Here is a 27,098-nt window from a genome sequence, read left to right on the forward strand (position 1 = left end):
GACATTTACCTGGAATTGCTGTATTACCATGGATGTAAGGAATAAAATATTGTTGCATTGTTAACCTGCCTAGGTGATTATTAAAACTCACAAATCTGAGATTTTCACAGTGCCAATGTGAGAGTTTGAACGTTATCCAACGTCTCATATGCTTTTTTTTCATTTATCAATTGCATTACCCCACTTAAGGGCTGTATATGGGATGTTCTCATGGTCTGCTATTTCTGCTTGCAGATGATTTTTAGAACTTATAGGGATTGTTTTTTCTCACAATTGCCTCTTGATTTGTACTAATATTTGAGGGAACGTGAGGTTCATCTAAAGTGAGACTACGTAAAGCGGGGGGACCAAATTTGCATTGCCTTATGGAGGGTGCCAACCTCTGCGGCTAGGCAGATATCTATCTACCTAGGGGCTTTGTAGGAACATCCTCATACATATAATCCTCTCCCGCTAGCTTTTGTTGCCTACCGTTTTATCCCCTTCTGGTGAGTATATACGATTATGTAGTTACACCAAGTTAAAAATACTGTATCTGTGATGCGTCATATTTATTGATCTATCTTTTTTTCTTTTTCGTTTTGTTATTGGACTTTTTAATGGAATAATAAATGTGATTTTAGGGGAGTCTTTTGTGCTAGCTAGAGTCACCCCCAAAATTCCAATTAAACCATTTATACATTCATATAGGGGACTTACTCATACTTGTGGTGTAGATTTTACTTATTGCGCTTTACATTAAAAAAAAAGTATGTAAGGGAGGGGACCTCCATGCACCTTTATGCCTCTCAATTACAATGCTCTGCACCTCCCTTTAGGTTGATTGACAATGCTCGCTTTGAAGTGCTGCCTAAATCGAATCCTCAACCCTGCACACACTCATTGTAAGAGCCTGTGAGCACTCAGTGTCAGTGTGTGCAGTTGCTTTCTCATCCCCCTCTCCTGTCTGCAGCAGCCATTCACTGTAAGAAGGATCACATAGTAGCGGGCGGCTGATGCGGGCAGGAGAGGAAGATTAGCTCGTGACTGACACTGTGTTTGCACTTGCTATGCTCTTGCCGTTTTAGTATGTGGGTTGAGGCGGAGGATTCAATATAGGCAATGCTACAAAGAAAAACGCTGTCAATCAACATAAGTACGTGGAGGATTGTAACCGAGTGAGCAAAACAGTTCACCAAGCTCTTGGCTACACCAAGTGTGTCCCTAATTTACATATCTACAAGACAATTTTTTTATATAAAAAGCAATTAATAAAATCTACAATACAAATATGATTTTTGGGGGCTGAGTCGCATACATGAATGTATAAACGGTTTAATATTGAGTTTTGGGGGCCACAGTCTCCCTTTAAATATAATACATGCATCTACTGTTTGTTAAATTACTAAAGACATTAATGGAGAGCTGGGGACATGTGCAATCCTTTCTCCACTGCTTTTATACCTCAATGGCAAACCTGACATGTGTCCTAGCATTGTATTGCTAATTTAAAGCCAAACTTTTTGCCAGTGATGACATATAATGCGTTTCAAAACCATTGTTGCACCATTCTGTTACAGAATAATACCCAAACACATTTATATTCACTCGATTTATTAATAAAATGACTTTATAAGATATCTAGAAACATAAAAGCATACATCAACAAAACAGTTTTCAGATTGCTTTACAACATTTTTTAAACTTAAACAGTATGTGTTCTTATTTTCTCTTGGAAAAAATAAGTTCTTATAAGATTATAAAACATAAAAGTCCAATGTTTCAACATAAAAAAACATTTTATACAATAAGGAAACAAAGAAAAAAAAACATTTCATAGGGATTGATGTATTCCAAGTCAGCAGTTTTACTTTGTTGGCCTTTCACATATTCTGGAGACCCACTCTCCAAAATCTTTTCCCGTTTTACTGGTGCAAGATATAAACGTCTTTTTCACCACAACGAGGTAAGCGTAAGTTGACCTCATGAATATTATGTGTAAAGAAGCCTAGGTAGAGGAGAGTCGTGCTTAGAAAAGGAAGGATTTTTAGAAAAGTTTCTTAAGAAAACATAAAACCCTGGATTAGTTAATGGGATAAGACAGAAAAAATAACAATTTCAGGAGATATGCAGAAACTGTTTTGTACACTATTAAAGAAGTTGTCCACTACTTTATATGAACCCCCTAATGTATCCCCCCGGGGCCAAGAAGTGTTTTTGTAAATACCTTGTGGTGCCTTTTCTGCCTCTGAGCGGCGCCATCGCTGGCCGCTCAGAGGAATCACGTGACCCGTCACTTATGTCACGTCAAGAGAGGCGTGACATCAGTGACGCGCTCTCCGCGGTGGATGCACCACGCGTTTTCCCAGTGAATTAGGAGAGGGAGAACGCGCGGTGGATGTCGGGTGTGACGTGCTGGGTAACCCTGCCCATAGCACAGCGTCCACCGTGGAACGCAGAAGTGAGTACCCCTTCTGCAGCCGGAACTTGACGTGACATCAGCGGATGTCAGAGCCGGCTGCAGCTGGGGGGTCACGTGATGCCTGTGAGCGGCGAGTGATAGTGCCGCTCACAGGCAGAAAAGGCACAACAAGGTATTTAGAGAAACACTTATGGGCCCTGGGGGAATACATTGGGGGATCATATAAAGTAGTAGTGGACAACCCGTTTAAAAGGAATCTGTCAGAAGGATTAATTCTCCAAAGCAGTCTACATGGGCAAGTAGATCATAGAATGTTGTATAAAATGATACCTTGATAACTGCCATCCAATGTCTTATTGCAAAGAAATCCATGTTTTTCTTAGAACACATATGTCTGAATGAGGCCGATCAGTTTTTTTTCACAGATAGAACACATACCCATTATAATCTATGGGGTTATTCACAAGTTCATGTTTTTTCTCGGTCCGGGTGTCCGTGCAAAACTCAAGAAGACATGTATGTTTTTTCTGGACAAAAAAAAGTGCCAATACAGGTCTATGAAAAACACGTACAGCACACGGGTGGCATCAGTGTGGTGTCCGCAGGCTGTGTGTAATTAACACTGCAAAGGATAGGAGAAACTTGAATTGATCCGTCCGTGAAAAACACTGATGACACACTGATCACATGGTACCATTTATTCACAAATGTATTCAAAACACAGAAGTGTGAATGAGGCCTTAATATATAAAGGAGTTTTCAAGCTGTCTAGGCTGGACATAGATCTCACTTGAGAATCTGCCTCCAGAGCTTATGGTAAATGAAAGGGAACGTTGCCAGTGTGATATGTAATGGCTGCTCTCCTGATTTCACTGCAGAGCTGTGTGTGACTAAAACTTACATTACAGCAGAGCTGAGCATTGTCTCAGTACAAACACATCTGCAGTAAGATGCTGTCTTTGGGATGGAAGTGGAGTAAGTATTAGTTGTAATCAGGCACAGCTGTACTGGTTTTCTGGGAGATCTGTGTCTCGCCTTGAGATATTAATTGCTCATTTACATATTAAGAAAAGCGTGGATTTCCCTGGAATAAGACATCGCATCAAAGATATTAATTTTCTAAGACATGCACGACCATGTAGACGGCTCAGGAGGGTTGATTTTACTGACAGGGATTTCCTTTAAGCTTATGACCTTAATTGCATACTCTTACAAAGGTTTACTAAGCATTATCAGCACAACATTTTCCCAGGCACTCCATAGAAACAGACTAACTGTTGCTTGTGTTAGGTTATACAACCCCTGGCAAAAATTATGGAATCACCGGGCTCGGAGGATGTTCATTCAGTTGTTTAATGTTGTTGAAAAAAAGCAGATCACAGACATGGCACAAAACTAAAGTAATTTCAAATGGCAACTTTATGGCTTTAAGAAACACAAGAAATCAAGATAAAAAATGTTGTACTCAGGAAGGGTAACTTTTTTCAGACCAAGCAGAGGGAAAAAATTATGGAATAACTAAATTCTGAGGAAAAAATTATGGAATCACACTATAAATTTTCATTTCCAAAACTAACACCTGCATCAAATTAGATCTGCTCGTTAGTCTGCATCTAAAAAGGAGTGATCACACATTGGAGAGCTGTTGCATCAAGTGGACTGACATGAATCATGGCTCCAACATGAGAGATGTCAATTGAAACAAAGGAGAGGATTATCAAACTCTTAAAAGAAGGTAAATCATCACGCAATGTTGAAAAGATGTTGGTTGTTCACAGTCAGCTGTGTCTAAAATCTGGACCAAATACAAACAACATGGGAAGGTTGTTAAAGTCAAACATACTGGTAGACCAAGGAAAACATCAAAGCATCAAGACTAGTGTTGAGCGAGTATGTTCTATTAACCCTTTCGCCGAGTATGCTTGGGCCGAGCTCTGAGTATTTATTTACAGCTGCTTGGTGATATGTTTGAATCACTCCCGTGTGCAGGATTTGCGACTGTTTGACAGTTTTACTACATGTGAGGAATGTCTATTTCTTACACATTCCTCCCATGTAATAAAGCTGTCAAACAGTTGCAAATCATGCACACGGGAGCGATTTAACCTCATCACCGAGCAGCTATAAATACTCGGTGCTCAGCCCGAGCATACTCGGACGGAAGATACTCGCTCAACCCTAAACAAGAATAGAAACTTAAAGTAATATGTATCCAAAACAGGAAATGCACAACAAAACTAATGAGGAACGAATGGGAGGAAACTGGAGTCAATGTCTGTGACCGAACTGTAAGAAACCGCCTAAAATAAATGGGATTTACATACAGAAAAGCTAAACATAAGCCATCATTAACACCTAAACAGAAAAAAACAAGGTTACAATGGGCTAAGGAAAAGCAATCGTGGACTGTGGATGACTGGATGAAAGTCATATTCAGTGATGAATCGCGAATCTGGATTGGGCAAGGTGATGATGCTGGAACTTTTTGTTTGGTGCCGTTCCAATGAGATTTATAAAGATGAATGCATGAAGAGAACATGCAAATTTCCACAGTCATTGATGATATGGGGCTGCATGTCAGGTAAAGGCACTGGGGAGATGGCTGTCATTACATCTTCAATAAATGCCCAAGTTTATATTGATATTTTGGACAGTTTTCTTATCCCATCAATTGAAAGGATGTTTGGGGATGATGACATCATTTTTCAAGATGATAATGCATCCTGCCATAGAGCAAAAACTGTGAAAACATTCCTTGAAAGAAGACACAATGTCAATGTCACGGCCTGCTAATAGTCCGGATCTCAATCCAATTGAAAATCTTTGGTGGAAGTTGAAGAAAATGGTCCATGACAAGGCTCCAACCTGCAAAGCTGATCTGACAACATCAATCAGAGAAAGTTGGAGCCAAATTGATGAAGAGTACTGTTTGTCCATGCCTCAGAGACTGCAAGCTGTTATTAAAGCCAGAGGTGGTGCAACAAAATACTAGTGATGTATTGGAGTGTTCTTTTGTGTGTTTGTTTTTCATGATTCCATAATTTTTTCCTCAGAATTGAGTGATTCCATAATTTTTTCCCTCTGCTTGGTCTGAAAAAAATTACCCTTACTGAGTACCACATTTTTAATCTTTATTTCTTTTACTGTTTCTTAAAGCCCTAAAGTTGCCATTTGAAGGGACTTTAGTTTTGTGCCATGTCTGTGATCTGCTTTTTTTCAACAATATTAAATAACTGAATGAACATCCTCCGAGTCCGGTGATTCCATAATTTTTGCCAGGGGTTGTACTATTACGAGGACGTGTTGTTAAAATCCCACTGATAAAATATAATATGCTATGCGGGAAATCTATGCAAAAGTTAACTTACTTTGCTATCTCAACACATTATTCAGCACTTTACTCCGAAATAGCATTGAGGGGTACTGTAATGGCAGGTGAAGTCTGTTACTAACCAATCTGGCTTTATCCACTCAGTGGACATGTCGAATTCAGTGATGACAAATCTCATTTCATCATTTACTTGATTGTTTTCACTGCACTTCAAAAGATTATGTTCTGCTTTGGCACTCATCACAGACACCGCAACACAAATTACTTTTCAAACAACTGAACAAAATGAGGATTTGCACTTTTTTTTTTTTTTAAATTACTTGTTTAACCAATGTCTTATTCAATCATGATAGAAAAAAAGCACAGAAACGTTACAGAACATGCTCAGCGCAACCACACAGTATTCAGCTGGGTCTGGTTCTTGATACTAGTGTCCATCTTAAGCACTTCTCTGATAGCCATTGTTGCATACGTAGATGGAGGCAGGGAGAACTCCATCTTCAATGCTCTGTATTTTCCTTCTATCAGAAAAAGCAAAGAGCTAGTCAATACACATATATACTATATATAATAACACATATACATACACGCTGCATCATCACACTGCGATTAATGAATACATGAACGCCAATATTGCTTGGGAAACTCTGTCTTCACTGAATACAGATTTTACCCCAGAATTTACCAGCAAGTGATATTACAGATTTGGGCAACAGTGGCAACATCAAATTTCCATTTTTTTTCCATTCAAGCAGTTGAACAGCGCATAGGGACTGATGTAGTGTGCCGACATCTATGCTTCTCTGTAACGTCTACCAAGTCTCTGAACAACGTCCCTCACAATCAAAATGGGCATACCTGTGTTGAAGACTGGCAATGGTTTTCCTTCCATCTTCTCTATATCAGTTCCAACTAGAGGAATCTTAGTATCATCATATACAATTACTTCCCTGACCGAATAAAATAAAAATAAATAACCATAATATATTGTAAGTAAACACAAGAACATAGAAGCTAATTCTAGAAATAGCACAAATTATATAAAATAGAATCCAAAATATCGTACATATGCTGTGTTTATTCTCTTCCTTGAGAAATCAGTGTTTTTCAAATCGGCAGTATGGCAATTCTTTCAGCATTTTTTGCAGCGTTTTTTTCAGCCATTCAAATGAATGCCTAAATAATGCAACTAAAATACGCAGAAAAAATGAAGCTAGAAACTAAAAAGAATGAAAAAAGCATGTAATGTAAGCAGCATTTTTCCTTCCAACACCGACGCTTTTCATGCAGGAAGAAAAAAATGCCGCAAATACACCCTGTGTGAACATACCGTAATAGTTTGCAAATTTCTGTGCGCGCAAATCCACACAGAAAATCTACAGCATTTCCATCTCGTGTGAACGTGCACAAAGTCACAATTTAGCTAACCTGAAATTCAGGACATTGAGGTTTGTGCTGCAGCGTTGTTTAACTCACAGGGCATTGCCTCACACAGAATGAATACTGTGTGTAGAAGTCTTAGGGTGCTTTCGCATAGTGTTCTGGCACCCGTCTACTACGACTGAGTGTCCGCCTCCAGTAGGCATACACGCACGAACATTATGCATGGCAAACCACACATTCGCTCTGCCGGCACCTTTATAGTCTATGGCCCCGTCGGCTCATATGTCCGAATCCCGTTTTGTGGGGGGGTTCAGACGCAAGCCCCGACAGGGACATCGAACAGGTGCCGGAACGCAATGTGAAAGCACCCTTAAGATGAGTGTTCTAGTTACAGAATGTATCCAATGAATGATCCTATTTACTAATGAAAATGATATTAGAAGGTAAATAACTTTACATAACTCTGGGAAAACGAGTGGAAAGAAATAAAACAGATAAGCACTACGTACCAGCTAACGTCTTGGGGTCGTATTAATATTTTTCTATATGCTCCAGCTAAGGAGTAATCTTTTACTCGGTGTCTCATGTTTTTTATATCCAGTTTGTCAGCAGCAAGAATTTCTTCATATGCTGTGGCAACTTTAGAAAATAACAAAAAAAAGGAAAAATAAAAATGCTCTGTTAATATTACTAGGCTAGAAAGAAAAAAGGACTATATTCAATTTTTAAAAGGACTTTAACTTAATGGACTTCTATCTAAGTGAAACATGAGGTTTACTCTTTTTACCCACTGCAGAATAGGAGATGAAGCTTATATGAGCTGCAAATGAGAATAGTGGCCAATATTATCTAGATTACGGCAGTCTTCTTAACTATGACTCTTTGTCTGCAGAAGATAACCCAAAATTGGTGCAACACTGAAGTTATGAGCCATCATATTTGTATCACTATGTCAATATGCCATTTTCAATCAGTGCTGACAGTGTAAGTTTCGAGTTATAGATGCACAATTTGAAAAAGGTGACCAGCCAACATAGTAAGCAATGAAAATCTGTTAGTAGGACCTAAGCAGTCTATATGGGCACGCAGGTCATAGAAAGTTGAATAAAGTGATTACTTGATATCTGCAATCCGAGGTCTTATTCCAGAGAAATCCACATTATCCTAATATGTAACTGAGCTGTTAAAATCTATGGGCTGGACAGATATCCCTAAGAATCTGCCTGCATAGCTTATTTTACATGTAAGGGGGAAATACCATGGTTAGGCATGTAATGACTGACACAAATCTACAGCAGCACAGAGGGAATATGAATGATCAGATTCATAAAAAATTGAAGTTTACTAAATACATTAATATATACATAAAATGCAGAAAAATAATGTCACATGGACACAAGAGAATAGTGGATGACAGAGTCTGAACCAGACTCAAAAGCACAGTACAGGAACTATTAGCCCTAAAGAATTAATTATGCCAGTAATGGATATCATGCAGCTTAAAGGGTATCTGTCACCCCCTGGGAGATATCAGACCTCTACTATGGGCATACAGTTTATTGAAAATTAAATCTATACATACTTATATGGCCCATAGTAGAGGTTTGATAGCAGCGAAATCTGTTTTTATAAACTCTGTTTTCCACAGGCTTGGTGTCTGGGGGACGCCAAGAAATCCCCGCCTATCTGTTTATTAATCCCCGCCTATGTGCTTAGTTACCATATTCCTCCCTCCACTGCATGTCACAGGGCTCTGTAATGTGCACTGTGCTCCCTGACTTCCCGAGTATGCGCAAAGCGCTGCTCACATAGAGAGCGCTTTGCTTCCTCCCAGACCCGTCTCTCTGTGCACTGCCCCGCAGGGTTCTATTGCGCAGGCGCCGGGAAGTGACAGTGACTCCCCAGCGCCTGCGCAATAGAACCCTGTGGCGCAGCGCACAGGCAGACGGGGCCGGGATGACGCAAAGCACGCTCTGTGTGATATTTATTTTTCTACATTTTATGTATATATTATTTCATGTATTTATTAAACTTCATTTTTTTTATGAATCTGATCAGTCATACTCCCTCTCTGCCGCTGTAGGTTTGGGTTCTAGCTAGGAGGGGATCACCCTTTACCACTGAGGAATTTTTTGGGCTGTGATGTAATGACGGACAGTCTGCGCTCTCGATTTACGGCTCACACTGGTAATGCGCCCTTTCATTTAAGATAAGCTCCGGAGATAGATTCTTGAGGAAATCTATGTTCACCCCATAGATCTTAACAGTTTATTTACATAGTAAGAAAAACATTGATTTCTCTGGAATAAGACGTCAGATAGCAGATATTAATGTATTATTTTATTCAATTTCCTATGGCTTAGGAGCGGCTGGGGATGTGTCACCATAATGGACAAACCCACTTATTTCTTACTCACGTTTGTGCTTCGGATATATGACATCAAAACCTGGCAGTGGCATCACTACATCATGAATGGTGTAACTGTGAATATTACTTTCATCAATTACAATTGCAGTCGCTGTAAGTGCAAAAATAGAAATTGAATAAATTATAACCATATTAGAAGAAAATCAATACATTTTGATTTTAGTAGTAGACATTAACAAACAGCATAGGACAGTAACAAATTAACAATGGCAAAGTGTAATGATCATTTCAGGTCTGTTTTTAGCTTATGTGTTCACAACAGTTTTGTTATTTCTACGCAAGAGAAAGTGGCCGACTCCTTTAATCGTTAGTGCAACTTTCGTTACAATATACCCAGCACTTCTGTCCATACAATGACTGCTGGTGAAGGAGCATGTGACCAGTAGTAAAACACATCACAGGGAAAAGCTGCTTTTCTATTGGAGGAGAATGATGCACTGGTCTGGTCGCATGCTCCTCCACCAGCAGCCATTGTATGGACAGAAGTGCTGGTCCAGTGTGAGGAAAGCTGCACTAATAAGAGAAAGTGGCACTTTCACACAACATTTTTTTCGTCTGAGAAAAAAAAAACACAACAACTCAGACCAATGTTAGCCTATGTGCTAGTGCAGAAGCGCTACTTTTCAAATGGACCTAGAATCTGTATGGTTAAAAAAAAAAACTAAAAACATAGCATACTTTAGTCTGGTTTTATTTTTGGACCAAACTGGTGAACATAAATAGCAGGCAGCTCCTGCACCCATCCGCTATGCAGATGGGCACAGAGAAATCTGGCAGTCTGATAAATTCTGCGACCATGTGAACTGAGCCTTTGGCAGAAGTTATTTACTTCTATACTGTATACGGATGCCTATACAGTTGCAGCCTGCTGCCATTCATTTCTATGGTAAAGACTATACATCTGGATAGTGTTTTTTTATTTGTGACAGAACAGAAAAGGGCAGTCTGCTATGTTTCGCTGTTCTGTCAAAAATAAAAAAACGGAACCAAGTAGTATTTTGTGAAATGAAAAAACAATATAAGTCAATGACAACAGGATCCGTCAGTACAGGCCTCCAGTCACACCCCAGTTGCTGGAAAAAAAACAAAACCCAAAACATATGCTTGAACTTTATGGCAAAAACGTGATATGAAAATAGCCATGTTGTGTGTGTACACAATTCAAATATAAATCTCTACATACACTTACAAGATGACATATCTAAAAAGAAAAACATTTTGTAATACCTCCTTTCAGCACAAGGTCCCCAGGAGCAATTTTAAGTCCATACGCCTCAATTCTCTTGCTTACCATATTGTTCCATACATAACTCTGATAGCTGTGTACATACATTAGCCGGTTGTTCCTAGGAATCTAATGGAAAATGGTAACAGATTTATTGTTCATTTCAAGTTTTAACAGCAAATGTCACAATTTAAAGCAACCACATCAACTGTAGGTTCTCTCCAAACTTTGGTCTCTCGGTAAGTTAATACACTTTTTTCCTGACCCCGCATTTTAAGTTGTGAAAAAGGTGATCCTCACAAAAGAATACTGCCCAACGTATGCAAAGAATATTCTTGTCACAACATATACAACAGGCATTAATGGGAACCTGTCAGGTCCGATAACACTGTTAACTTGCAGATATAGGGATAATCTGTAGATAAGTACCATTTTGCCCGGCACACCTGCATGTCTTAAAGAGGTTGTCCACTACTTTTACACTGATGGCCTATCCTTATGATAGGTCATCAATGTCTGATCGGTCGGGGTCTCACACCCGGCACCCCCGTTATTCAAATCAATAGGAGGCGGATGTGTAGTACCCTCCGGCAGCCACTACAAGTAGATGGCCAGCTCCACAAGTAAGTACTTCCGGACGGCGGCTGCAGCAGACACCAATAACAGCAGATCGGCGGGGGTGCAGAGTATCAGACCCCGGCCGATCACACATTGATGACCTATCCGAAGAATAGGTCATCAATGTAAAACTAGTGAACAACCTCTTTAAAACCAGCAGCTCCTGGGAGAAAAAGTTCATTTTCTCCCAGGAACCACACTATCAGTACAGTGGAGGGGCACCTTCATAACACTATTAACCTGCAGATTAACCAGGGCTGTGGAGTCGGTAAGCAAACCCTCCGACTCCTCAAATCTCCCTGACTTCCAACTCCATGACTCCACAGCCCTGGTACATAAAGTGCAGAATATATTCATCTCATCTAAAAGCAGAGATCCTTAGATCAGGAATAGATCAGCCATTTATAGGACACTTCATAACTTTCCCAAATTCTTCTGAAAACTTTTACAGCACATACTGCACCCAATTTATTATATATTTTAGGAGTCAGAGTCGGTCCATTTTATACCGACTCCACCAAAATGGACAAAGACTTCAACTCCAAAGCCCTAAGATTAACCCTACATCTGCAGTTGAATAACGTGATCAGACCCAACAGGTTCCCTTTACAGCACTTCAGTTACAACATGTATGGCAGGTAAAACCAAACATAAATTTATAATGACTTAACATCCAGAACCAATTATATGTTGTATAAAACACCTTCCAAGAACATGTAAATAGTTTATGTAACAATTAGTGTATATTCAAAAATACTCACTATGCCAAATGCTGTTACAATGTTTTTCATGCCATATTTAGAAAGCCCACGAAGCAGCTGACCTTCTACACAACGCTTAACAGGCAGTTTTTGCAGTGCAGCATCTGGGTCCTTTGTCTTTGCCCACTCTTCTCTGCACTGAACCAGATATCCCTTCTCAGCTATAAAAATAGAGCTCATAATGAGGAGAACTGTGATTTTCACACAGTTACAAGACATAAATGTAAAGCATTTAAAAAAAGTTGTGGAAGATAATACCCTGTAATAAAAATCCTTGCAAAAGAATAACCTGGCAAACAAAGCCCTGCAGAAGAATAACCTGGGAAAAAACTAATTTAAGACAGGGATGGGGATCATCTGTGATGACCAGCATGGAGATAGTCAACAGACCGCCGGCTGTCATAGCAACCCATCGTCACCCCAGGGTCGCATAGAATGAAGCACCCCCATGCCAGTGTGCTGTTAAAGGGAATCTGTCAGCTATTAAATCTGAAGACAGCATGAGGTAGAGGTTAAAACACAGATTTCAGGGATGCCGCTCATCAAGCTCTGTGCTTTTGTTTGCTTACAATGATTGTTTTAGCACCAGGAGATGATCATTGCTGTGACTAGATGGTCATGTGAGCCTTGGTCTCACACGCCCCCTCCTGTGATAGGCAGCTCACTGTCTATTGACTTTGTACATGGAGAGTCGGTGTGGGTGGGGTTAGCTTTCTCAGCTCTGCTTCATACTAAATCTAAAAGCTCTGATTGTATCAGAACTGCTGCACCCAGTAATCTAAGTGATACATCACTAGATTCAGCTTCTCTTTACCTACATCATGCTGCTCTCAGATGAGGTAGCAAAAACGTGCTGACAGATTCCCCTTAATGCCGCAGTCAAGAGTTTGACAGCGGTATTTAACAGTAATAGGCAGCGCTCCGCTCTGAGGCGGGTTCACCCCGTGAACTCACTTCATATAACCAATACTGGCTTTTGCCGTGCATGTATGGCGGAAGTCAGTAAAGGGTTAACCCAATCTGTAAATGTTATAAAGAGGTAAAAAAACTTGAAACACCAGAATTGCCATTTGTTGTTTGCCACAACACCGCTAAAACATGCAATAACAATCGATAAAATCTGGGACATCCCGAGACTCCTTTTGCTTCATTTGCTGCCCTGAAACGAAGCATCATCAGTGACACTCATTTCAGGAGATGGTCCCTGAGGGGTCTCCCTTGTGTAGTGTCTCAGATCTTAGATTTAGCATGAAGCAGAGCTGATAAAGCCAACTCCGCCCACACCAGGCTTTCTGTGTACAAAGTCCATAGACAGTGAGCTGCTTAGTTGCCAAGTCTGGCAATGTTAATCTGTTCGTGATAAATCCTTCACAGTTAGTAAACAACAGCACACACTTTGACAAGTGACACATCCCTGAATTCTGTGTTTCAGCCTCTATCTACTGCTGTCTTCGGATTACATAACAAAAACCTGCTGACAGATTCCCTTTAAGAGTTTAAAAAAAACAAAGGTCTAATTTACCTATACAGTTTTGTTTTATTGTAAATTGTATCAAAATGCAGCAAATTCTAGGCATGGTGTTTTTCATCACGGACTTCTCTATAGAACTTTAAAAACACATGTACATGTCACTAAACATTTACAGTATTTTATGGCTTTTTCAAATTGGGAGGGGGGACAAAAACAAAAAACTGTACCCACCCATCCCTTTTACTTCCATGGCTCCCTTCCCTCTTGCTATGGCAGTCTCTGTACAACCCAGCCTTCTGCTACATGGGGGCACATGAGATGTCATCACAGAAGAGAAGAATATACAGAGACTGGCAGAGGACCAAGTAAGGGAGCAATGGAAGCCCCAGGGGAGGCAAGTGTTGAATGGGGGTGGGAAGGAGGGGGGGGGGGAGAATTCTACATTACTTTTTGTGCCTCCCACTGGATGTTATGGTATCTGTCCAAGTTTTAGGATTGAAGACATTTGTCACAGTATGCTTATGATTTTTTTTTTCAGAATGGTCTATATACCTCCAGGCCTTGGTTTCAGGATCAGATCTATCATTTCATTCCAGTTACTCTGAAGAATAGCTCTTAAAAATAAAAAAAAATAAAAAAAAATCAACACAGCAATTTATTTTAAAAAAATATATAATATAATATATAATATAATATATATTATATACAGTACAGACCAAAAGTTTGGACACACCTTCTCATTTAAAGATTTTTCTGTATTTTCATGACTATGAAAATTGTACATTCAGACTGAAGGCATCAAAACTATGAATTACCACATGTGGCATTATATACTTAACAAAAAAGTGTGAAACAACTGAAAATATGTCTTATATTCTAGGTTCTTCAAAGTAGCCACCTTTTGCTTTGATGACTGCTTTGCACACTCTTGGCATTCTCTTGATCAGCTTCAAGAGGTAGTCACCGGAAATGGTTTTCCAACAATCTTGAAGGAGTTCTCAGAGATGCTTAGCACTTGTTGGCCCTTTTGCCTTCACTCTGCGGTCCAGCTCACCCCAAACCATCTCGATTGGGTTCAGGTCTGGTGACTGTGGAGGCCAGGTCATCTGGTGTAGCACCCCATCACTCTCCTTCTTGGTCAAATAGCCCTTACACAGCCTGGAGGTGTGTTTGGGGTCATTGTCCTGTTGAAAAATAAATGATGGTCCAACTAAACGCAAACCAGATGGAATAGCATGCCGCTGCAAGATGCTGTGGTAGCCATGCTGGTTCAGTATGCCTTCAATTTTGAATAAATCCCCAACAGTGTCACCAGCAAAGCACCCCCACACCATCACACCTCCTCCTCCCTGCTTCACGGTGGGAACCAGGAATGTAGAATCCATCCGTTCACCTTTTCTGCGTCGCACAAAGACACGGTGGTTGGAACCAAAGATCTCAAATTTGGACTCATCAGACCAAAGCACAGATTTCCACTGGTCTAATGTCCATTCTTTGTGTTCTTTAGCCCAAACAAGTCTCTTCTGCTTGTTGCCTGTCCTTAGCAGTGGTTTCCTAGCAGCTATTTTACCATGAAGGCCTGTTGCACAGTCTCCTCTTAACAGCTGTTGTAGATATGTGTCTGCTGCTAGAACTCTTTGTGGCATTGACCTGGTCTCTAATCTGAGCTGCTGTTAACCTGCGATTTCTGGGGCTGGTGACTCGGATAAACTTATCCTCAGAAGCAGAGGTGACTCTTGGTCTTCCTTTCCTGGGGCGGTCCTCATGTGAGCCAGTTTCTCTGTAGCGCTTGATGGTTTTTGTAACTGCACTTGGGGACACTTTCAAAGTTTGCCCAATTTTTCGCACTGACTGACCTTCATTTCTTAATGTAATGATGGCCACTCGTTTTTCTTTACTTAGCTGCTTTTTTCTTGCCATAATACAAATTCTAACAGTCTATTCAGTAGGACTATCAGCTGTGTATCCACCAGACTTCTGCACAACACAACTGATGGTCCCAACCCCATTTATAAGGCAAGAAATCCCACTTATTAAACCTGACAGGGCACACCTGTGAAGTGAAAACCATTTCAGGTGACTACCTCTTGAAGCTCATCAAGAGAATGCCAAGAGTGTGCAAAGCAGTCATCAAAGCAAAAGGTGGCTACTTTGAAGAACCTAGAATATAAGACATATTTTCAGTTGTTTCACACTTATTTTTGTTAAGTATCTAATTCCACATGTGTTAATTCATAGTTTTGATGCCTTCAGTGTGAATGTACAATTTTCATAGTCCTGAAAATACAGAAAAATCTTTAAATGAGAAGGTGTGTCCAAACTTTTGGTCTGTACTGTATATATAAAATACACTGCTCAAAAAAATAAAGGGAACACAAACAACAGAATATAACTCCAAGTAAATCAAACTTCTGTGAAATCAAACTGTCCACTTAGGAAGCAACACTGATTGACAATCAATTTCACATGCTGTTGTGCAAATGGAATAGACAATAGATGGAAATTATTGGCAATTATCAAGACACCCTCAATAAAGGAGTGGTTCTGCAAGTGGGGACCACAGACCACATCTCAGTACCAATGCTTTCTGGCTGATGTTTTGGTCACTTTTGAATGTTGGTTGTGCTTTCACACTCATGGTAGCATGAGACGGACTCTACAACCCACAGAAGTTGCTCAGGTAATGCAGCTCATCCAGGATGGCACATCAGTGCGAGCTGTGGCAAGAAGGTTTGTGTCCAGAGGCTGGAGGCGCTACCAGGAGACAGGCCAGTACACCAGGAGACGTGGAGGGGGCCGTAGGAGGGCAACAACCCAGCAGCAGGACCGCTACCTCCGCCTTTGTGCAAGGAGGAACAGGAGGAGCACTGCCAGAGCCCTGCAAAATGACCTCCAGCAGGCCACAAATGTGCATGTGTCTGCACAAACGGTTAGAAACCGACTCCATGAGGGTGGTATGAGTGCCCAACGTCCACAGATGGGGGTTGTGCTCACAGCCCAACACCGTGCAGGAAGCTTGGCATTTGCCACAGAACACCAGGATTGGCAAAGTCGCCACTGGCGCCCTGTGCTCTTCACAGATGAAAGCAGGTTCACACTGAGCACATGTGACAGAGTCTGGAGACGATGTGGAGAGCGATCTGCTGCCTGCAACATCCTTCAGCATGACCGGTTTGGCAGTGGGTCAGTAATGGTGTGGGGTGGCATTCCTTTGGAGGGCCGCACAGCCCTCCATGTGCTCGCCAGAGGTAGCCTGACTGCCATTAGGTACCAAGATAAGATCCTCAGACCCCTTGTGAGACCATATGCTGGCGCGGTTGGCCCTTTGTTCCTCCTAATGCAGGACAATGCCAGACCTCATGTGGCTGGAGTGTGTCAGCAGTTCCTGCAAGATGAAGGCATTGAAGCTATGGACTTGCCCGCCCGTTCCCCAGACCTGAATCTGATTGAGCACATCTGGGACATCATGTCTCGCTCCATCCACCAACGTCACGTTGCACCACAGACTGTCCAGGAGTCGGCAGATGCTTTAGTCCAGGTCTAGGAGGAGATCCCACAAGAGACCATCTGCAACCTCATCAGGAGCATGCCCAGGCGTTGTAGGGAGGTCATACAGGCACGTGGAGGCCACACACAATACTGAGCCTCATTTTGACTTGTTTTAAGGACATTACATCAAAGTTGGATCAGCCTGTAGTGTGTTTTTCCACTTTAATTTTGGGGGTGACTCCAAATCCAGGCCTCCATTGGTTAATAAATTTGATTTTGCATTGATGATTTTTGTGTGATTTTGTTGTCAGCACATTCAACTTTGTACAGAACAAAGTATTCAATGAGAATATTTCATTCATTCAGATCTAGGAGGTGTTATTTGAGTGTTCCCTTTATTTTTTTGAGCAGTGCATATATAATATATAAAATCTGACAACATACCTTCCCACCTGGTAGGTAGGAACAGCAGTCGTTCCAAATCTTTGCATGCCATAGTAATTTATGAATCCAATATCCCTGAGAGAGGTCATGGCTTGCTCGACTTGTTCATCTGTTCCGGTAATATTTCTGCCAAAAGACGTTCAATACGCATACATTTTACTTGTGTTTTAAATAGCAGATCCTTCCTCTTTTGCTAGGTTATATCTCCTTTTGTTAAGATGAGCAGAAAAGTATAACTATTTTATTTCTCTAGGTCTTTTGAAAGAGGTTATGAAATGTTTTACCTTAAAACAACTGTGAAATTATTTCCTTGGAGTTCACCCAATTTCAAAGGATTCTTCTGGTATGTAAAGTTTCCTAATTTGAAGTTCATTAAACACTTGTTTAAATGTGCGAGTCTTTGTGCGGTTATTCTGTAAGAGAAACAAATATTGCATGCACAATTCATTATCCTAACTGGTTAAAAAGGTCATTAGAAAAATAGTAATTAAAAAACAATTTTTCATAACTACAATATTTAATAAAAACAATCAGGTTTGTAGTGTTTTCTTTTGCCATTTCTTTTTAAAATATTCCAATAAGTAGGATTTTTACTTTCAAAAAGGAGTATTCAGATCACAAGTTGGAGGGGTTTCGATTGCACTTCGGTCCCCGGTTTGAATAGAGCATCAGTGCATATGCTCAACTGCTACTCCATTTATTCTCTATGGCAGTGGTGGGCAATTTATTTTTCCAAGGGGCTATATAATGTGGAGGACAGAACCAAATCGGCCAAAGTTAATTCCGCTTATTATTTTATATTAATTTATCACCTAATGTTGCACAAATATAAGTCTGTTATGATAGGGCTTATTGTGACATATATTCTTACCTGTAGTGGCTAATCAAAACCGTATAATTTACTGCTTTTTATAAAGTTTACAAAAAGCAGCTAATTATACTGCTACAGTGAATCAGCCTTAAAGGGAACCTGTCAACACAGAATGACTGTTCAAACGAAGTCCTGCTGCTCACCTTCTCATTTGCTTGTTTTCTCTCAATTTCCACCTCCCCTCTTATTTGATTGACAGCTCTGGCTTTATAGAGCCAGAGAAGGGAGGAGATGGAAGGAAACCAAGCAGGTGGGAAGGTGTATATAAATGATTGGCCCCGCCATGAAGCACGAAGCGCCTGTACTAGGTTTGAGCTGTCATTCTGTGCCGACAGGGTCCCATTAAGTATATTTAAGAATTAGAGATGTACCTTGATCAACAGCTCCCCCACACACAATATCATGTCCCCACAGTCCCTTACACGCAGTATGATACCCCCATACAAAGTATGATGATCCCACAGCCCCTCACAAAGTATGATGGACCCAGTCTCCCCTACCATCCCCCCACACATATCTTATGATATCCTCAAAGCCCTTCATGCAATATTATGACCCCCATATTAAAAAAAAAAAAACTCCTTAACTCACCTCGTTCCCTCTGATGCACTGCTCCACTCTGTAAACTCTGTGTACTGGATCTGGTGACGTTATTGCATCCTCTGGGCAGAGGCTCAATCACACAGGCTAAATGATTGAACAGGGAGCTGGCGGCTCCCTGTTCCATCACTGTATACACTGGTATCTGCATCCTGAGGACTCGTGGTATGAGATTGTCACAGTATCCAGCCCTTTGGACAGATTGGTTTTTCCTAAGGACCAGATGGGCCTGCGGGCCACACTTTGCCCACGTCTGCTCTATGGGAATGTCAGCAATAGCCGAGTATAGCATAATGCAAAGCAGCTTATTAAAGCATTAACAATATCATAAAAATTGTAAAAAATAATAATTTGGTGATATGAACACATTACACACGTGTGAAAACTAATGTGACTATTGCATTATAAAAAAAACTATTATTTAGAATTATGTAAATAATAAAATCAAACAAATTTTTGCAAAAAATTCTAGTTAGCCGATATAGAAATGACTTACTTGAGAACTGCAATTGCTTGAACAGTAATAGCCCTTTTGTCCTTGGTCCCCATGTAAGAAAATATGTTGGGTTTAACCCTGTCTCAAAATAAAACGTGACAAACAAATATTCAATCTTACTCTTTAGGTACATTCCATGTTGCAATAAATATGATCAAAACGTTTGCATATGAATTGGAAACTACCCTGTTGATGTTTCAGTCGATTGCAGAAAAGTATGACATTAAACATTCATTAACATCAAAAGTTATCAAGGTCAGCTCTATTGAAACCTTAATTGGGAATAGATTAGTAATTCTAATCATGCAAATGTGTCTCACTAGTCAGCATGCAAAGCTTTTAGAAAATAAAATACACTGGGAAGGGGTAAAAGGGAAGGCTGCCCCCTCGTCACCCCTCCTTTTTGCCCTGGCAATTGAACCATTGGCATGTAGGTTGAGGATTTCTGGTGAGATTACTGGCTTTAAATGTGGACCTATTGAAGAGCGTATCTCTTTTTATGTGGACGATATAATTTGGTTTTTGGGCGATATAAAATTTGCTCTTGAACCGGTTATAAATTTTGTTAGAAGTCTTTGGCAAATGGTCTAGCCTCCTAATAAATTTGGATACATCTGTCCTATTACCTCTGGACCCATTACCATCATCCCTCAATGTTGGGTTGATCCAATTACAAATTGTTACTAAATTTAAATACTTAGAGATCATGGTGAGTGCTATGGCACACAAATTCATAGATCTTAACTTGGTCCCACTTATGGGTAAATTTCGGAGTAAAATAGATACATGGATTACCCCTGTTGGTTATTGGCAGGGGTAATCCAATTAAAATAGTTCTCATGCCACAGTAATTATACTGTATGTATTGCATAAATCCCCAGTGTGGATTCACATGAGATACTTTAATAAAATACAGGCTCTTTTTAAGGAACTTCTATGGAAAAAAACCCGCTGAGAATCAAATTAGAGACACTTCGCTGGGATTAAGATATGGGAAGGTTGGCAATTCCAGACCCATGGATACATTACATTGCTGCTCAATTGCAACATATTCGCAAATTCACTCCAATCTGGACTAACCCCTTCTTACCTGAATTCTTTAAAATTAAAACACTTCACCCATTGGTGAAAAAAAAAGGGATCAGCAGACTTGAGCAGTTGTTTCAGAATAATGTCTTTAAAAGCTTTGAACAATTTCAATAAGAGTTTGGTCTATCCCATAAACTTTTCTATCAATACCTGTAATTAAGGAATGCCTTTAACTCTCGAAAATAGCAATAGTTTGTGAACACTCAGTCATTGACACTATCGCCTCCTCGGACTCCACTATGGGGCCAATTTCACATATCTATAAACAACTATTTTTTGTCTCTGGGAGATATTTCTTTGGAAAAATGGAGAGAGATCCTTGAACTAATCCCAAAATTAACTCCTTGTGAATCTCAAAGATCATCACAAATATATCTTGTCCACAGGGTGTATAGAACCCCAAGCTTCCTTTTCGAAATAGGTATTTGCCCAAATGCAAATTGACCTAGGTGTGGTAGCAAGAATGGTCACTTAATGCACATGAGGTGGGAATGCGTTTCCATAAAAGTCTTTTGGGCGAGACTATTAGATCTTGTGGAGAGAGTATTTGGGGTGAGACTGGAACCAGAGCCCAGAAGATGTAAACTGGATCTTTTGGGGGAAAATATATATACGTAGACCCTCCAATAGCTTTGGGCATCTTGAGGATTCTTTTCAGGCACTTAATTGCTGGCATATTATTGGCTAGATCCAAACCCTCCAACCTTACCAGAATTGAAGAATAAAATGAATAATAATATATTTATGGAAAGGGGAGTGGAGTGTATCAGAAGAGAAACGCTATAAGTAAATAAGAGTCAATGTGGGGACCCTGGTTAGATACTCCTGGCCTGCCTTCCAATATACTAATAAGAGATGGTGCGATCCTTTCTAGTCTCTGTCCTCTTACACTTAGGCCTTGAGAAAAAGGAGAAAGGAAGGAATAATCAAAATTAGAATCCTATGACAGAACAGTTAATGGGAATCAGCTCCTGGTTAGATGGATGGGCATGGTCTCTACTCAACAGCTAGTTAATACCAATTCCTGCTGCTTTATTGTTCTTGATTAATTGACTTCTATATATACAAATAATATGATTGCCTTAAACTAATCTGTAATTACTTTATGTCAATATCTTATTTTATTGTTTGGAAAAGAAAACCGAAAACGGTATGTAAAAGTGTATTTGTTTAATAAAAAATGATCTGATTCAGAAAATAAACTACACCAATCCTGAAAAAAGTACAGACCTTAGAAATTTGGAAAGCACATTAATGGCATCCATCGTGTCCTTGTTTTCTTTATACAGCACAAAATGGCAAAAGCTCCCCCTGGATTTTGGCCAAGAATGTTTACGTGGATCTTAAAATAGAGGGAAAAAAATAATGCAAGATAGTAAATAATCGTTATGTCAGAAACGTATATTGACCTTTAGTGAACAAATACCCAATGTACTGTAACGAAGACTTGGAAAAAAAAATATCAAATATAAAACAAAAGGACCTAATAAGTACACAAAACAATATACAGAACTTGTACAATTTGTTGACAAAGAAAAGGCATTGCTTTTAGATCACCAGTTAATGTGGGTTGGCATTTCCAGTTTTTATTCAGGGGCATGAAATGCCAGGTTTGCTTACCTGAAGGTGTTCTGACCTCTGTCCAAGTGTATAGCATTAAGAGCACAAGAAAGTAATGTTTAAATTCTACTTCTATTAAATGTTTTTTTTGGGGGGTGGACATGCAAAGAGAACTATGGTTGCATGGTCATTCCACTTTTTGGGGTACAATGGCATCCAGCAAATGCGTGGCAGGTCGCAATGGTCTTAGAAGCAGGAACAGGCTGTGAGAAAATGAACCCTTTCTAAAAGTATCTGGAATGTTGTTCTGAAGGCATCCTGTGCTTACAGTTATAAGATAACGCAATCATCTGTATTTTACCAAAACATATCTTTGCCTTATGAGATTAGAAATAAAGAAGCTGTTGTTTTCAGACTAGGACAAACATATTGATCTATTAAACCACATTTAAAAAGGGGTTGTTCAGTGAAAAAAGTTCATAGGATAGGTGATAACTTAATGATCAGTGGGCTTCCCACTGCCGGGACAGTCTCTGTTCGGCAGAACGAGTTTTTTTTTAAATCCCCGACGGGAAACTCCTATCCCAATTAAAATATGATGCGGCAGGTTGGACACCCAACCACCACTCCTTTCTTTTTCTATGGTACTGCTAGACAAAGCATAGAGAATTAATTTAGCACAGGTCAAGCATGTCGCTCCATTTTAATGGGGATAAAAGTTCCCCATTTTGCGAATTGGTGTGGGTGCCACCGATCATACTCCTACTGGTCAACAAGTTATCACCTATCCCTCGGATAGGTGATGACCTGTTTTCACTGGATAACCCCTTTAAGACAAGCAAAGTATCGCTTCTAGCAATTAAAAAAAGATGCATGCTGCATTCACAGCAGAGAATCCAAAATGATGTGACGTGAGCTGACAAGATGAATGCAAACAGTGCACCTTGCACAATGCAAATCTCCTAGTGAAGTTTCAACAGCTATATATTTTAGTGATGGTGCCATGCAGATAATAAAAAGGGGTTATTTTTCTAAGTGTTTAAAAGTTTTAACTGGGTGACAGAAAAAAAAATCTAAACTAAAAAGGACAAAACATCCTGGATGAGCAAAGGAAATTTTACCAAGCCTTAGAAGCTTAACTCCCAGAAGCTCATCTTTCACACTGAAATTTTAGGATACATAACCAATTACATAGAGTTGTTCCTTTATTATGTGACCTACACTAAAATGATCTAGATAGTAAAAGAGGTTGTCAGTACAAAATCTATGAAATAGAAGACATGCATATCACAAATGCAAGACTTCATTTCCCAAAGAATGATGGCAAATATATTTCTCAATGGAAGACACTGATGGAATTTAGAAAAAAAATGCACCACTACTTGTTGGCATGCAAAACACTTCATGCTTAAGGCGTGCAGTCATGTCATACAATCCTATGGTCTTGCTGATTGCAAATTCGGGTAATACGCAATAGCAGAACATTGAAAAGGCTGTACTGCCAAAGGAGCTCAAAAATGTCACAAAATAACACTTTATCACCAAATACATACAACAAATTCTTACTAAAATGCAGAAGCCTGTACATTGTAATAAAAACGAGGGAAATACAAAAACAGGTTTAAATGTACCAAGCACAGAGATGTAAAAGTGCTATTTTAGGTTTACAGGCCATGGGGGCCATGTGCCATAACAAAAGGGTGTGAACAAGTATTTTTTTTCTCCCTACTGCTCTAAAGCATCTAAAAATGAAAGAAAATGAACACATTTTTTAAACAGTCTTGACTATAAAATATCATACCATGCATGTAGAGTTCCTACGCTGATCTTTGTGTCTCCATTAAAAAGAGTGATATACATAGTTGTGGAAAAAAGATTACATACACAGGCTCATTCACCAGTGGTTGATTTTTCTCCTCATACTCAAAAAAATGGGCCGAGTTTCATCAATGTCTAATTTTCTATCAGAGTTTGGTCAGAGCTTCATCAGCTGTTCATGGATGAAAAAACAAAAAAAACAACAAAAACGATCGACAAAAACAAACAGACTTGCATTGGCGTGTTTGATTCACTCGGATCTAGATCGGACAAGTCTCCTTGTTTTTGTGCGGACCACTTGGTCCAAGGAAAAAAACTCGGACATGTGAATTACCCCATAGACTTATCATGGTTATGAGTGTTATCCGTGAAAAACCGGATAGCACTCGTACAAAAAAACAAAAAAAACAACTGACTTGTAAAGGAGCTTCCCCGTACAAGTGTGAGTGCTTTTTGACAGTTAGGGTGATCAATGAGTGGAGCAGGCTGCCACGAGAGGTGGTCAGTTCTCTTTTAATGGAAGTCTTCAAACAGAGGATGGACAGACATCTGTCTGAGATGGTTTAGAGACTCCTGTATTGAGCAGGGGGTTGGACACGATGACCCTGGAGGTCCCTTCCAACTCTAACATTCTTTGATCACATGGGCACAGGAACAGAACCAACATGATCACCATTAACAGAAAAGTACAGCAAGGTGTGCAAATCTCAGGCCCTTACTGCGTCATTACATCAAAGTACAGGTATGGATTAAAAGAGAGCTTGTCAGCTTTGAAATCTAAACAGTAAGGTGTACAGATACTCTCTAGCCAATGCTACAGCTTTACATTTTATGGATTACACTGTAGTGAGAATCTGAGCCCTGAATCTTTCTTACTGGATTTCTTTACACCCGGCATCCACCACGCGCTCTGCCTCTCCCCATTCATTGGGAAAGCGTGCGGTGGATGCCGGGTGTGACGCGGGGGGTAACCTCGCCTACAACCCAGCAGCCACCGCGGGGACCCCAGCACTGAGTCACGCCTCACCTGTCGTGACGTCGGCACTGGGGTCACGTGATGCCTGTGAGCGGCCACCGATAATGCCTGTGTGAGTGGCACTATCAGCAACACAAGGCATTTACAAAAAGTCTTAGGGACCTGGGGGAGGGGAGGGGGAATACATGGGGCGTAAGCTAAAGTACCGCACAACCCCTTTAATTTAGCTTTATAGCTGAAGAGATTTTAGGCCTTTGATCCCTCTATAACAATTTATAAACAGTAAAGCGGTAACCCCAAGCAATATGTAGAGAACTTGTACAACCCACTAGGTTTGTTTCACAAAGTAAAATATCTTGACATGATCTCCTAGTGTTAACATATTTTTACACGTAGCACGTCAGATGCAATTTAAAAGGGTGGTTCATTACTGGACAAATCATTCTGAATACCCTCAAGGTGCATTAAACAAACTCTACTATATTTACCACTATACTTTTTATGTCAAGTGACTGGTATGTGAAATGGCGCCGAGATTGGAGGGATGGCGCTGGTTCGGGAGATAAGTATAGCTTTTTCTTTAATGTACGAGGTACCTTGGATCTATTTAATAGGCTTATCCAGTTGTGGACAACCCCTTTAAGCAATTGTTATTTATGACCCACAAAGAAAATCTCCCATATATTCATGGGGATTCCACCAGTCAAAAGGAACAGAACAATATTAGTCCTTGGCAATGTCCGAATCAATAAAGGCACTATGATACTCAAAAAAGAAAAGGTGCTACAGGTCATTCACCAACATTACTGAATATTACAGTCACACTAGGTTTAGTTAACCGATTCTACAGCTGAGCTAAGTATGAGGTAATATTAACATTTCCTAATGCTATTTTTGAGAGCATTTCTCTCCTCTCATCATGGGATCTGCAGTTATTGTTATGCTACATTCACAATACGTTTAGATTGATGCCTTATATTTTGTGCCAATTTCCATCTTTATAGGAGCATTCCAGTAGTTATTTTTATTTTTTATTTCTCCCTTTGGTAGAAATGATGTGTTTTATGTGCAACGAGTGCAGCAACATACTCACTGTGCAGATCACCGGCTTCTACCGTTTTCAGACGTACTCCGGTCCGCTCCTGCAGTAAGCACGTGACTGCATTTGTGACAGGCTGAATCACACAGTGTGCTGTGTGGAGCAGAGGTCACATTTTTAATTTTCTCAATGTAAGTAGCCTTGTTCTGAGTTTCACAGACTTGCAATGAGAAAATGGAAAAAAGTGACCTCCGCGCCATACAGCAGAACACTGTGTGGTTCAGCAGGTGACAAATGTGGTAGCATGACACCAGAGCAGACCGGAGCGCCACTGAAAACGGTAGACAATGGCGACCACTGAGTATGTTACTACACACATCATTGCTACCAAAAATAGAAAAAAAAAAAAATCACTGGAGTGGCCCTTTAATAGGCAAACTGACGCACAAGTTAACTGATCTACCAAGCACAGTATTAAAAGGGTTGTCCACTACTCTGAGAACCCATTCTCAATCAGCATGTTGCACCAGTAAAATAACACTTCTAATTATCACCGGTACTGACGCCATTCCAACGGGGGTCGGCACTCGCACTCCCAGGGCCCGCGTGAGATTGTTATCTCACACAAGCCCTGAGACCCAGTCAGTGGTGGCTTCACTCTCCCTGCCTTTGGACAAATCAGACGTCAAGAAGAAATCAGAGCTGCAGCTGGTTGCTCACTTCCTCTTGATGTCAGATATGTCAGATGGAAGGGAAACTGAAGCCACCACTGATTGGACACATGGCTCAAGTGACAATCTCACGTGAACCCTGGGAAGAGCAAGTGCCAACATTGCAGGAAAGGCGCCGGCACTGGTGGTAAGTATAAGTGTTGTTATTTTACTAGTGCAAACATACTAATTGAGAAGGGGTTGTCATAGAAGTGGACAGGCCCTTTAAATGCTTTGCTCCACATTGTAAAATAAAATAAACACCGAGCTTCATTTGAGCAAGTGTGAGCGCCACCATCCATTAGAAGATGCTAACTATTGCGCAACATGAGTGCTGCAGCTAATGTCATGCGAGCACCAGGAGACCTGTTGCACCCATCACTAGAAA

General features: G+C 40.3%; 1 protein-coding gene across 3 annotated transcripts in view; it reads right to left on the bottom strand.

The window, feature by feature from the left end:
- Nucleotides 1-5,610: 5,610 nt before the first annotated feature.
- PUS7 (pseudouridine synthase 7) overlaps nucleotides 5,611-27,098 on the bottom strand; it is a 33,640-nt gene continuing 12,152 nt past the window's right edge. For 2 of the 3 annotated variants that reach the window (XM_073652246.1, XM_073652245.1), the window contains exons 6-17: nucleotides 22,228-22,245; nucleotides 21,838-21,949; nucleotides 19,519-19,596; nucleotides 17,836-17,964; nucleotides 17,552-17,677; nucleotides 14,171-14,232; nucleotides 12,148-12,308; nucleotides 10,771-10,897; nucleotides 9,533-9,634; nucleotides 7,625-7,754; nucleotides 6,591-6,682; nucleotides 5,611-6,253 (exon numbers count right to left, since the gene is read on the bottom strand). In XM_073652246.1, coding sequence (XP_073508347.1) covers nucleotides 6,117-6,253; nucleotides 6,591-6,682; nucleotides 7,625-7,754; nucleotides 9,533-9,634; nucleotides 10,771-10,897; nucleotides 12,148-12,308; nucleotides 14,171-14,232; nucleotides 17,552-17,677; nucleotides 17,836-17,964; nucleotides 19,519-19,596; nucleotides 21,838-21,949; nucleotides 22,228-22,245 — 1,274 coding nt within the window. In that variant the 3' untranslated portion in view covers nucleotides 5,611-6,116. The remainder of the gene's footprint in view (nucleotides 6,254-6,590; nucleotides 6,683-7,624; nucleotides 7,755-9,532; nucleotides 9,635-10,770; nucleotides 10,898-12,147; nucleotides 12,309-14,170; nucleotides 14,233-17,551; nucleotides 17,678-17,835; nucleotides 17,965-19,518; nucleotides 19,597-21,837; nucleotides 21,950-22,227; nucleotides 22,246-27,098) is intronic. The other variant, XM_073652247.1, reaches the window with a different exon arrangement.

Source organism: Phyllobates terribilis, unplaced genomic scaffold (genome assembly GCF_046119375.1).
Source record: "Phyllobates terribilis strain yellow unplaced genomic scaffold, ASM4611937v1 Scaffold_11__3_contigs__length_659146591, whole genome shotgun sequence".
NCBI lineage: Eukaryota > Metazoa > Chordata > Amphibia > Anura > Dendrobatidae > Phyllobates > Phyllobates terribilis.